The 14,239-nt window shown below is 41.0% G+C and overlaps 1 protein-coding gene and 1 long non-coding RNA gene across 2 annotated transcripts in view; both read left to right on the forward strand.

Annotated features, from left to right (window-relative positions):
* The window catches only part of LOC106934843 (atrial natriuretic peptide receptor 3), a 69,877-nt gene that overhangs the window by 49,048 nt on the left and 6,590 nt on the right, over positions 1 to 14,239 (forward strand). Inside the window, exons 4-6 of the mRNA XM_015014987.1 lie at positions 7,088 to 7,182; positions 7,291 to 7,417; positions 7,519 to 7,603. Coding sequence (XP_014870473.1) covers positions 7,088 to 7,182; positions 7,291 to 7,417; positions 7,519 to 7,603 — 307 coding nt within the window. The remainder of the gene's footprint in view (positions 1 to 7,087; positions 7,183 to 7,290; positions 7,418 to 7,518; positions 7,604 to 14,239) is intronic.
* Positions 2,273 to 6,844, forward strand: LOC106934844 (uncharacterized). Its single transcript, XR_001421778.1, has 2 exons — positions 2,273 to 6,078; positions 6,162 to 6,844. It is a non-coding gene; the product is annotated as an uncharacterized LOC106934844 (long non-coding RNA).

A 14,239-nucleotide genomic window follows, 5' to 3' on the forward strand; every position in this document is an offset into this window, starting at 1 on the left:
TCAGTGTCTGTTGTATTTCATTACCTCTCTGCTTAAGCCACTACTCCGTGCTGAAGCAGAAACGATACAACGTTCAACGTTTTCCGTCATCTGACAAGTCTACTCCACTTTATTCACCAAAAACGTTTTTTTTTTATTCACCAAAATCAGTTCTGTAATCTGGAACGTTCGCTACGTTGAGCTCCAGTTAGCCGCTTTATCTCACTGTGCAAGAGGCAATTGCATCATGCGTCAAGGGCAAAAGGTCAAAGGTAACAAGGTGACCGGAGGGCTAAAAACCCCAACACAAAACCAAATAATTTTAGTACATGTTATTTATGTGTCAGAAGAGGGTTTAGGAAATAATAATACCAAAGAAGCACTTGGAGGCAAGAAGCAAAAAGGGGCAGGTGCTCAAGCCCCCCAAACCCCTCCCTCTCCACATGCCTGCTCCAGTTACATAATTTCCTGAACCTCGGACAAGATGCATAAGACATTATTCTTTTTTATTTTATAATAAACTTTATTATTTTCCTATCTAGTTTCCTTATGTGTTCTATGTATGGGCAAAAAGAATTCCCAAAACCATGACGTTTATATTTTTGAACTAATTATGAGTTTTGGCATATCATGAAGAGCAATATTTTAGTTAATAGGAAAACTACAAGAATAGGCCAACATGTTTAACTAATCAATCAACTAACCCTAACCCAAAGCTTGTACATTAGGTGCTTCAAAAAATTATGAAGTGCAGTACTTTGACAAATTTTAAAACTTCCTTTTCACAGAAAAAGGGAAAGATTGTTTATTTTAAAGATTGCTATTATATTTTGAACAGTAATCACTGTGTTTTGTTTAGAAATGTTCAAACTAATCTACTTGAGGTAAAACTATCATGAGTGTAGAAGTGGACCCAAATGCAGCAGGCTGTAGACGTAGAATAAGTGGATATTTTAATGAAGAAAATCAATCAACATAAAATCCAAAATCCAGGGGAAACAAGGAAATCCAAAACGCAAAGCAAACTGGAAACAGGAAGGAACAACAGGTAATCCAGGGATGGTAACAAGGGTAGTGACGAATAAAATGACAAGCATAGTGATGAGACGGACTGACGAGTTGTGACTGAGATAGAGGAGCTTAAGTATGGAAAGGCAGTAAAAGACACAATAGGTCTAGCTAGATGAGATAACTGATTGCAGGTGTGAGTAGTTGGCACAGGAACTAGCTGAGGGGCAGGGAGAAGGCGGCACAGGGAAGCTAAGAAGATCTGCTGGGGAAAACAAAAGGGAGGAAACAGAGAGCTGAAAATACTTCTAATGCTGAAGACACACTAAGAGTAAAGAGAACCTGATAAACATGATAGACATGAGGAAAACCATAACCAAACCTAAACAGAAACAAGGATGATCTAACAATAATAAGAACTAAGGAACATAGAACTAGAGTAACTAGAGGATCTAAACAAAGAAATAACCTAACTAGAATCACTAAAGAAAGACGGACATAGATTCAGACAAAAAGACTAACTAAACCTAAAGTGACGAGATAATAAAACTAGAAACACTAAGGGGGAGCTAGAAATAACCTAACTAGAATTACTAAAGGAAGATGGGGCATGGATGCAGACATAACAGAACTAAACCTAAGGTAGTGTGGCAACCTGGGGTGGATTTTCTTTATTATGAAACCCAAATGTAGGATGTTAAAGTTTACCAAATGCGAAACCAACAATGCCACCTGGAATAACTCCAGGAAAATGTAATGAGGACACAGGTAAGTTCTGCTGGAAATGAGGAGAAGAGATTCAGAAAGTTCTAAAAAATTTATTAAACTTCAATATGTTTTTAAACTAACAACATGAAATTGAATGGTAAAAACAGTGAATGCATTTTTAACAAAATTGATTATAATAAAATGTTTAAATTTCAAAGGAAACTGAGGCTTACCAATGGGGAAAGTAGTGACGAAAGGGGCAACATCCAGTGAAGTAAAGGGATCACCCCGGACACTACAAAAACACAGCAAACAAAAAAAAGGTGCTTCCTCAAAACATACAAGGCAAGACACTGCCACCAGGGGTCATCACTGCCACCACAGAAGCCTTAGTCCCTAAAACAGGGGTGTCCAAAGTCGGTCCTCGAGGGCCAGCATCCTGCATGTTTTAGTTCTCTCCCTGGTTTTACACACCTGCATCAAATGATGGGTCATTAGAAGACCTAAGCAGAACACTGACTTGCTGAGGAGGTTGTTACTACCACCAGGGAGAGAACTAAAACATGCTGGATGCCGGCCCTCAAGGACAGACTTTGGACACCCCTGCCCTAAAAGAAAGACAAAAATAAAACAATAGTAAAACTGTGATACAGTAGCAGTACAATATTGCACTTTATCCCATTAGTAGTGCCATCAATGCTACTGGCAGCAGAGGAAAGCTCAGGTTGGTCTTTTAAAACATTTCTTTACAGGCAAAACAGCAGCGAGTGTCAATCCAGGTGTAATGCTGATCAGAGACTCATCAGAAGACTAAAAAAAATAGAGCAGATTATTAATACAATGCTGATGGAAAATATAACTTACAGCAGCTGCTTACCACACTTACCACACTGCCAGATAAACAGACCCGCAGTGCAGCTGTAACAAAATGCTATGTAAAGGCTTTGGGGGATGGATGTTACCTAGCCAGGCTAGCCCTTACCTTCCCGCCAGCAAACAAATAAATGGACAGATCCGTCCAGATGTTGGAGGTGCAGCAAAGAAGGCTAAACAGATCAGACCAGTTTGCATTAATGGCTACTATTAAACCTGACAAAAAATGAAACAGCCACCCTTACCCAGCACAATTTAACAAACGAAGGAAGCAGATGGAGACAATGGCATGATGCAAGCAACCTCATGACAGGTGGAGACCTGCTTATATGCAGCAGCCAAAATTGGCCTTGAAGTGGCAGCGTACAATTTATGCTGCTACAGTAACTAGATAAGAAAACTAGACACACTGCAAGGGAGCTGAAATAAGGAACAACTAGAAACTGGGGTTTTGGCTCTCTGTGGGGATTTTCTGTTTGTCTGCCGCTTCTCTCATCATCCACTAGATCAGGCGTGTCAAACTCCAGTCATCAAGGGCCACTGTACTGCAGTTTTTAGATGTGCCACAGGTACAAAACACTTGAATGAAATGGCTTAATTATCTCCTTCTTGTTAGGATAAGCTCTCCAGAGCCTTGCTAATGACCTAATTATTCTATTCAGGTGTGGTGCAGCAGAGGCACATCTAAAAGTTGCAGGCCAGTGGTCCTCCAGGGCTGGAGTTTGACACCTTTGCACTAGATAGTGCCAAGAGGCTGCACTTACCTGTCTGAATCCAGACAGTGTGCCTCCTGTCTGGATTCAGCGCGCCTGTGATCAAACACCTCATCATCTAGGAGTATATGAGGAGCGGCCTGCCAGCACTTTGACGCCTGAGTGTTTGCCAGTTATGGTACTCTGATGGAGTCTGCTCTTTGAGTTATCTAAAGATTGTTCTCAAATAATATTTTCCTGTCGCCTCTCCCTTGGGTGTTTTCCTCATGGTGCCTTGGATTTTACCCACTGGTTGCCTGAGACCCTCTCCACCTCAGCTGAAGAATCATCGACAGTTCCTGGTTTCACGGCTGGCAATCGAACCGTTCCTTGCCTTTCCTCACAAGAACTTACCTGTCCGCCCTCCACCGCAGGCCTCTTCCATTTACCTCCAAAGAACTCTCCATCAAGATCACTCAAGGATCATCTCAAGAACCCCATGCAGAGACCACAACCACAGTACTTCTCGCCCTGGCGGAAACTCACTATTTCACAAAATAAGACCAATCCACTACCTCAGAATTCAACCTGTCCAAGTTGCCATCGACTCACCATCTCTTTCCCACTGCCTTCAGAGTTCTGATGACCCCAGCTTCCCTTCCACAGGACAAGAACCACAAAATCTCATATTTCATCATTGTTAAAATAAACTTTATCTGATTTCCTGTCCTCCTGATTGTGTTCTATATATGGGGGCTAAAAGATGTGAGCCCAACATGACAGAACATTCAGGCCTGCAGTCACAGATGCTCTCAGGAGAAGTATGGCAGAACAACATTCTCTAATTCAATCTCATGAAATCGCTTTACAAGACTTGGGTGCTAGCCAAGCCGAAACTAACCATCGCCTCAAAGACTTGTCTAAGTTTTTACAAAGCTCTCTCCAACAGACCCCAGCTTCAGCTCCTGCCCTTGCTCCCAGTCCAGAACCACCGGTCCACAACCACCGTTCCACTCCACATTTTCCGAAGTCCGTCCATCTACTTTCAGGTGATAAACTGATGTAAGGGTTTCCTTCTACAATGCTCTCTTATATTCAATCATTCCCCTAGAAGTTTTTCCCATGATGATGCTGATAGCTTTCATAATTTCACTTTTGACTGGCCGAGCATTAGACTGGGTTGAAGCAAGGTTTCCTACACCTGCTGATTTTGGTTGTACATTTCATGACTTTTTGTAAGAATTTAAATATTTAGTAAAGAATCCGATAAAACATCCAACCCCCATGAACTATGGACAATAAAACAAGGGCAGAATTGTATAATAGCCTTCACTTGGGAAATCGAAGATCTCATCCGTCAAGCTCAACAATCTGAACCTCTCCCTGACTCAGTCCCTCGCAACAAGGTCTTCATCCTCAGTTCCATCCGAGCCCGTTTAATTCATTGGGTCCACTCCGCTAAATTCTCAGCTCACTTCATCACATCAACCTCGATCCAGTTTTCTGCAACCTCTGTCCATCCCCAAGCACCCCTGGTCACACATTTCAATCGACTTCGTCACCAGGCTCCCAGTTTCTAAAGGTATGACCATAACCTAACAATTATTGACACCTAACAATTATTGACTGTTTCTCTAAATCATGTCATCTCGTCATACTCAAAAAACTCCCCACAGCCTTCCAGACTGCTCACAACTCCAGCATGTCTTATAACCAAGAAATCTTCTCTGATTGTGGTCCACAATTCACATCCCATGTATGGAGACATTTCTGTTCAGCATTGGAAGCTAAAGTCACACTTGCATCCAGTTAGCATTCCCAGTCTAATGGACCGACTTAAATGCATGAATCAAGAACTTGAATCCACCCTCAGATGCTTCACTTCCAGTACTCTGTCTGATTGGAGTCAGTACATCCCTTCGGTTGAATATTCACATAACACTCACATTTCTTTTCCTTATTTCCCTGGTTTCATTTTTCATCTGAGGGAAAACACCACTGTTTCCCTCAAATGAAAAAGATCTCTGTGACATCTGTTCAACACTACATCCGCCGCTGCAAAAATATCTGGAATAGAACTATCATTGCCCTCAATCACACCGCTAAACAAAATTGACGTTATCCTGAACGCAAGAGAACACCTTCCCCACAGTATTCACCTGGACAAAAGGTTTGGCTTTCTGCACGTGACATCCCTCTTAACTCCATGTCCAAAAAAACTCTCCCCCATGTTCATTGGTCCCTACATAATTGAAAAGGTCATCAGTTCTACCGCTGTCTGTCTCCGCCTCCCATCATCAATTTGCATCCATTGCATGTTCCACGTTTACAAAGTCAAACCTGTTCAGACCAGCACATTTTGCCCTCCTTCCAAGCCCCCTCCTCCCACCTGAGACATAGATGGGCACCCAGCTTTCACAGTTCGCCGGGTCGTGGACTCCCATCGACGAGGTCATGGATACCACATCGATTGGGATGGCTATGGCCTGGAAGAGCGTTCTTGGGTCCCTGGATCATCTATTCTTCGCTTACCACTGACTACCATTCTTCTCTTCCTTCACGCTCTTCTGGGCCACCAGGTGGCAGTCATTGAGTGGGTGGGGGTATTGCTGGAAACTGGGGTTTTGGCTCTTTGTAGGGATTTGCTGTTTCTCTACTGCTTCCCTTATCATCCACTAGATGGTCCCAAGAGGCTGACTTACCTGGAGGATGTGCCTGCTGTGTGGATTCAGTGCACAAGTGATCAATCACCTCGTCATCTTGGAGTATGTGAGGAATGGCTGCCAGCACTTCGACGCCTGAGTGTTTGCCAGTTATGGTACTCTGAGCCCCTCTGAGTCCGCTCTTTGAGTTATCTAAAGATTGTTCTCAAGTAATATTTTCCTGTCACCTCTCCCTCAGGTGTTTCCTCTTGGCGCTGTGGATTTTACACATTGGCTGCCCGAGTCCCTCTGACTGAGGAATCATTGACAGCTCCAGGTTTCACAGCAGGCAATCGAACCACTCCTTGCCTTTCCTCACAAGAACTTACCTGTCCACCCTCCACCACCAGCTTTTTCCATCTACCTCCAAAGAACTCTCCGTCAAGATCACAGGAACCCGGATCGTCTCAGGAATCCCCAGCAAAGGGACTACAAACCCAGACACCACAGTACACACAGTCTTGCCCTGGCGGAAACTCCACTTCACCAAGAAGATCATTCCACTGAATCAGAATTCAACCTGTCCAAGTTGCCATCTATTCACCATCTCTCTCCCACTGCCTTCAGAGTTCTGACGACCCTGGCTTCCCATCCACAGGACAAGAACCACAAAATCTCATATTTCATCATTGTTAAAATAAACTTTATTTATCCGATTCCCTGTTCTCCTGATTGTGTTCTGTATGTGGGCTAAAAGACGTGAACCCAATATGACAAGGATTAAAGAAATAACCTAACTAGGACCACTTAAGGAAGATATACATAGAATCGGACATATAAGAATAACTAGACTGACGAAATAACTAAGAAACATAACAGGAAACACTACAAGGGAACTGAATGAAGGAAAGCAAGAACCAAGACCATACTAACCAAAATAATTTACATCAAAATAATACTAAAATGACCATGAAAGGCTAACCTAACGTGAACTGAAACCTGATGATAAGCAAAACCAAACCCAAAAATCCTGAGTTCTGACAAACATTAGTATTTTTGCTGGTTTTATTACACAAGGTTCCTAGTAAAGACTAGATCATTAATAACCCTATAACTGACATAAGGTGTACTTAATTTTAACACTAAGGTATTTCATATGATTTCTTTTTTTATGGTGATGAATAGGAATTGCTGGCCAGGTATCCATAGATGTCAATGGTGATAGAGTCGGCGATTTCTCTTTGATGGCAATGACCAACATTGAAGCAGGTAGCTATGAGGTAATTAAAATATTGAAAGATCCCTAGAAAGTAAAGTACCTTGTATCAGTCCTTAGATATAAAAGATTGTAAAGGTTAGTGAAAGTAATATAGATATCTGATTTACAGGTGGTAGTCAACTACTTTGGGGAAAATAAAACTTTTCAGCTGTTGCCTGCCTTCAACAGTGATCATTTCACTCTGACAAGAAGAAAGGAAGTGCCAAAAAAAGAAAAAGAAGTGGAAAATCATTCATGTAAACATATTTCCCTGTTTGAAGAACTAATTTAACTTTCAGCTTCATTGACTTGATAATGTATCATTATGTTTGCGTTTTTCTCAACTTCTCATGATTAGGTGGACTGGGAGTATCAGCCTTAACTGGAGTCACGGTTGGAGCTGTTCTTGGAGCTCTAATGCTGATAGCATTCTACTTTTTCAGGTAACAATACTACAGCTTTCCCAGCTGCCCCAGCTTTTTTTTTTATCACTGTAGTAACCAAAGAATATTTGTCTTCCTTCAAATCAACAAGTTAATGTTGTATGACAATAGTTTTGGTTTGGCTATGAATAGCAATTAATACATGCCATAAGCAGTTGTTAACAAAATAAGTCATTTAGATCAAAATTACCAAGTTGGGACATCAACTGATTATCACAAAACAATTGCCAAATAGTTTTCTCAGTTATTGTTTATGAATACTCGCTTGATGAGGATTGGGTATTAAGTAACAATAGATGACGAGTTAAGTTCAGTAATGATGTCAAACTACATGGTTTTGTGCTCATATGCAGAATAAACAGACAACTTTTCTCTAATACACAAGTTTATGAGCAAAAATACTTCAACCATCCAGTTAAAATACTTTGAAGCAATGAATATGTTTGGATGTTCAACACAAGGATTGCTAACAAGTTGATCTGCCAATATTATTTTGACAACAATGATGATGTCTGGGTTAAACTTTAAAGTGTCACTGACAAGATGTTGAAACTTTGCATAAATTGTCAGTATAAATGTAAATAATTCACAGAGTTAGAAGTCAAATGCTAATTAAATTCAAACATGGTTTGAAATGTTTTAAATGTTTTAAACTGTTGTGCCAACAGGACATCTGGCGGTGAATTAATCACTAATTACACCAGTGAACAAGCAAGCTTGTTCTCATTCCCTAAAACTAAAACTCTTCAAGATCAATAGACGAAGCAAGTACGGAGAACAGATGGCTTCCTACTCCATCTTCTGTACTTTAGTGATCATTTCACTGCAGACTGTCACACAAAAGTTCCAAAAGTGTTGAAAATATGTTGACAAACAAGATTATCTATAATAATGAAAATACAGAGGGATTATTTGTTTGTAAATATGGTGGATGCATGCGCACCCTGATGTCAAAAAGAGCCAGCCTAAATTTAAACTGTCACTAGTTGCCATGGTTACCCATAATTTTCTTTGCTGTCTTAACATTAGCCAGCATGATGTCAGCATGCTACAACTCTTCACTAGAACAGAGATTCTGGTAGAGTCAGACATTCTGACTCTACCGGAATCAGAATTCCTTTTATTGTCTTTGTGCACGAACAAAAGCACAACAAAATTTAAAAAATAGCTATTCTCGAAGGCAAGTTAAATAGTTTAATAAAATAAGTATATCTCAAGAATAAAATAGAAAAAACAAAAAAGCAACTGGGATGTTAAGGAAAACAGACAAATACGTAAATAAATAAATTAGCTGTATTCAGTACAACAGCTCTTGGGTAGAAACAGTTTTTTAGTCATTTGTCCTTGACTTTATTGCCCTGAAACACCTCCCTGAGGGCAGGAGTTTGAGGATGTGGTGGCCAGGGTGTGAGGGATCCTTGATGATGCTGCGGACTCTCTGGAGGCAGTGAGTCCAGAGATGGAAGAGGGCAGCCAATCACTCTCTGGGTGTTGTTTATGACCCTCTGGAGCTGCTTCCTCTCTGCCGCAGTGCAACTGAAGATCCACAGCGAGATGCCATGGCTCAACACCGACTAAACAGAGCAGCAATAGAAGGACACCAGTCTCTGTCTCTGTTGTGCCTTCTTCAGGCACAACAGAGACTGAAGCATTCCAGCCCAAGTCTTCACTGACGCGTTTTGTTATTTCATCACAATGAGACTGAGACTGAGGAAGCTCAGGAGAGGTCTTAAATCAGGTTAGCAAAATATGTATTAACCAGTTACATTGTAAATAAGAACAAAACAACTTTATTATGAAAATAACTGGTTTGGGGAAGAGATATGTGGAGCTTTAGGGTGTGAGGTAAAATATAAAAATCATATTATCATAAGCAGAAAGGAGAACAGGCAAGCCATGAGCCAGAAAGGATTTCAGGTTGATTTTTTTTTTTTCAATTATTTTTTTTTATTATTTCCACACTATTTATTTATGATTAGGTTATCAGCTGCCCTAGAAGACACCACTAGTGTTCTGCACATTTACATGGTGAAATGTGTTTCCACAGTGGATTTTGTTTTCCTGTTTGGCTCTAAAGTGAAACATCTTTATGAATACATAGATGCCTCATTGAACACTGAATCCTATGTTACATCACCGTAATCTTCTACACTGTAAAAGAAAGTGTCTAATTTACTGTAAAATACTGGCAGTTGTGGTTGCGAGTATTATTATTTGGGATTATTCATTGTGGAGTATATACACAAAAAAGACTCTGAGTTGATCAAGAGTAACTCAGTTCAATTCAAATCCAAAAATACAAGTCAAACAAGTCACTGAGTACAGACTTTGTTGATGAGGATGTGCTACATGGCCATGGTCTTCCAATCAGGTGTTCATTACAGGAACACCTCTGTAGTTGGAAAACAGAAACAAAGCAAAAGTCAAAATGATACACTGCATGAACAGCATGTAATCAGTCAGTTTATATGATGTTCAGTCAAAGAATCATCTTAAATATGTCTCTGTCAGACCTGGATTTATTACATGGTTTTACGCTACTACACCATGAGCTCAGTTAGAAAATAATATGCTATTTCAGTAGGTAAAGCTGAATTATAAACTTTAAAAATGTGGAATACTATGGCGCCCCCCAAGGAGACATGGAGGATTTTTCAGTCTCTTCTATTACCTCGCAAAAGTATTGCATTCCCTTGCAAAACTTTTGCATTACCTCACAATAGGCAAGTCTGGACAGGTCGCCAGGTAATCTGAATGGTTAATAAAGAACACAGTTAGCTCGCTCCACCATCCTGGTTGTAACACAAAGGATCCTTGTTATGAATTAACACCACCACCATAACGTATAACAGCCATGTTATGCCAAGTGGGGTCTAATACACCTCCACAGTCACACACCAGAGTTAAGGGCTGTGATGGTGTTAGATCAAATATGCTTGATGATAACTGAAGTTATGGATATCTGTTTCTCACCTGCAGGGAAGAGTGGAGGTTGATAACCAAGAGATATTTCAAAAGAAGACAGACCTGTTGCAGCAGAGATATGCGAATTGTGAGCATACTCAGTCCTTGCTAAGTACTGGCTCCAGTCAGACAGATTAGTGGAAGTGAGACATCTAAAGGTCGATTCTACTTCCTGATTCATGCGTTCTTTTTGACCATTTTACTGGTCAAACAGAATGTAAGTGTGACTTTCTTTCTTGTGGGATGCTGTGGAGATGGAAGATGTGCTTGACTAGGAGTTGGGCAGTTTGGAAGGCAGTAGGTAGTTTTCTGAGAGGGATGAAATGACTGGCTTTAGAAAAACAGTCAATCATAGTGAAGCTTGTGGTCATACCTTTGGTTAGGGTAAGTTCCAGTTACAAAATCGAGGGTCGCTTGGGAATGGCCAGAGGCTGAAGCAGTCCTGATGGAGGTTAGTATGAAAGATTTATTGTGGGCACAGACAGGACAGGCGAGGACATATTCTCTAACATCTTTATGTATGGATCACCGCCAAAAACGACAAATAATGAGAGCGATGGTCCGACAGCTTCCAGGATGTGCAGAGAATTTTGCCAAATGGATCCCATGGATGAGGCAGGCTCTGACTAAGGTGGGTATGTATGTCATGTTGGATGTCATGTTGGATAGAGGGGTCCAAGGTCTGGTTCTGTCTGTAGAACTTGGTTTATAATACCTTCAATGTATGTAAGGGTAGTAATGGAAGGACTGGGTAGAAGACTGGGTGCCAGCATCTTTTTGAGGTCATCAGGTGAGTGTAGTCTGGAGAGCCCATCCGGTTTTATGTTCTTAGAACCTGATTGATATGAGAGAGGGGGGGGGGGTTAAAGCAGGGAAGAAAACAGGGACCACTGAGATTGACAGGGGTTTAATCTTTTGGCAGCTTGAAGATAGGACAAGTTCTTATGATGTGTCGAGACCAGCACCCTCTAACCAGTGGTGCGCTCCTCCAAAACAAGCTTGATAGCCAGGAGTTCACGGTCCCCCACATCATGATTTCATTCGACTGGGACTGCAAGAAAAGAAACCACAAGGATGAATTTTGTTGTTGGAACCAGAGCACTGAAAAAGGACAACTCCAACCCCAGTTTCAGAAGCATCAACTTCGACAATGAACTGTTTACTGGATGACAATGGGTGTTGGGAGAACCAGATCTTGAGACTGAGAAAGGTGGCATCAGCTTTGGCAGTCCATGTGAAAAGGATCTTGGTGGAGGTAAGAGCAGTTAATGGTGCTACTGTCTGACTGTAATTTCTGATGAATCGGCGGTAGAAGTTGATGAATCCTGAAAATCTCTGGAGCTGCTTGCGGGTTTGAGGAATGGACCAGTTGAGAACTGCTTGGACCTTTAAGGGGGTAGGTCGCACTTGTCAACCCTCAAGGATGTAGCCCAAAAAGGTGACAGAAAGTTTGTGAAACTCGCACCTCTCTGCTTTGACATATAGTCTGTTTTCAAGGAAATGTTGGCGAATGTGTTCCTTATGTTCTGACTGGTACTTAGAATATATGAAAATGTCATCCAGGTAAACGAACACAAAAATATTCAGAAAATCATGGAGAACGTCATTTACAAGGGCTTGAAAGAAGGTTGGGGCATTGCAAAGGCCGAAGGGCATAATTAAGTCCTCAAAATGTCCAATTGGAGTTTTAAAAGCAGTCTTCTATGTCAGCAGAAAGAGTCTTCACTAAGATTCTATCTGCTGAGAGCATGAGGAGAAAACCAAAATAACACTGGGAGTGGAATCCAGAGGACCTTTAAATGAGATCATAAAGGTGAATCACAAAATCCACAAAAAAACTCATGGACCACAGAGAGGACATATTCTGGCAGGCTCAGAGTACCATGAATGGCTAATACCGGTGGACTGGAAACCCTCTCCTCTTAAGCACTGAAAGATTGCAGTAGATGACTAGCAGGTGTGTACAATAATCAGCTGATCCGCCCTACAGTGACAGCAACTCCTTGGCTTCATCTAGTGGAGAAACTGTGGAGGCGGAAAGGATGTGAAAACTCCTCACAGGAACCAAAACCTCAGTTCCCAACAAACGGTGCTTGATGAAGTTCTGTTTATTAACTTGTATTAGCTTACTGGCAGATGTGCCACATTCAATATGGCAGATGCTGTCACATATCGCAGGAACAGGCCAACCCGCTCAATAAGGCGTCTACGTATTCATATCTATGCCTTGGCTGTTCTTCTCTTAAGTCATTTTACATTTTGTAAGTTTAGGAGCAGCAAATAGGAGACATGAAAGGAGAGGATGATATGGAGCTTGAAGAGTGGTTTTAAAATAAATTAGTGAAAACTTTTACTGTAAGGGACAGGTTATGCAGTAAATGGAGTTGACATCTTATGAGATGTATAATGTATGCATCAAATCAGTTGTTAAAATTCTCATTCTTTATGATAACATAATTATTTTATCTTTAGTTAGTTCATATTCTGATATCGTACACTGCTACATGTAGCATCTGTTGTAAATACATTAATGCTATACTATCCGCTTGATGTGGAGAGTCAAAATGAGGGAGAGATGGGAGAAGACCAGAAGGTGAGAGACAGGAGCACATAACAGTAGATATTTTTAATTTAAAAGTTTGTGGCTGAAAATTAAAGGAGAAAAAAAAACATTTTGACTCTTTTGCCTCAGTCATGGTTTTTGAACCTTTTGAGAGACATGGCTCATGCATGGCAAGTTATTGAATGCAGGGCTGGAAAGTGAGACGGCGCAGAGTTATTGTCACGATTTGGTGGTGGTAGAGTGGTGAGGTAGACCCAGTAGACCCAGGTTTGTAGAATGAAATCTGGCAGCACAGGTGAGCAGAAGGGTAAGAGCTCAGAACTGGTAGCAAATCATAATGACAAACAAATAGACAAATAGACAAGACAAGGACCCAACAAGGAAACAAGAGACACGAGTGGATTTAAATACACAGGGTATTCGGGGAAACAAGACAGACCTGGGAGCAATCAAGGGTGGATGGGACAACACGGAAACTCAACAGAACACAGAAACCTAAATAAGCACACAGGAAAAAAACAAATCCTCACAGTTGTCATTGAGGCTCTACGCCTGTCTGTTAAATGTGCGAGGTATCTTTTTTTTTTTCTTTTTTTTTTAATGTGATTGCTGATTGCACTGGCTGCAATCAGCAGTCCGATCATTAGATCATTCACATATCTGCTATAAATTTATTGCATCTCTGGCAGGGCTGTTTACATTATATACATGTAAAACAGGATACATTTATTGGCCAACTGATTTATCGACCAGTCAATTTCTGGGCGTCGATTTCCTTAATTTTGGGGGATCGTGATTGGCCGATACTTGAATGTGAAGCTGATCTTATCCCCTAATCTTATCTTCGTCAGCAATTAAAGATCAGCCTCTGTCCTCTTCTGCTCTGCAGTGAGAGGTTTGACTGACAGACCAGCCTACCAGGTCAGATCTGCACATTTACAGTTATCAATATTCACCCTATTGTTGCCATTGACTGTTTTGCTATATTTAGCGACATTTCAGACAAAAAAAAAATTATATCAACCAAAATCAAAATTGGCGGGTCAGGCTTTTTAAAGATCAGTAACCAGAAATTGGCCAGAAAACTGCATCAGTGCAGCCCTACACAC

Source organism: Poecilia latipinna, unplaced genomic scaffold (assembly GCF_001443285.1).
Source record: "Poecilia latipinna isolate Pla-1442-1.1 unplaced genomic scaffold, P_latipinna-1.0 Scaffold1871, whole genome shotgun sequence".
Taxonomy (NCBI): domain Eukaryota; kingdom Metazoa; phylum Chordata; class Actinopteri; order Cyprinodontiformes; family Poeciliidae; genus Poecilia; species Poecilia latipinna.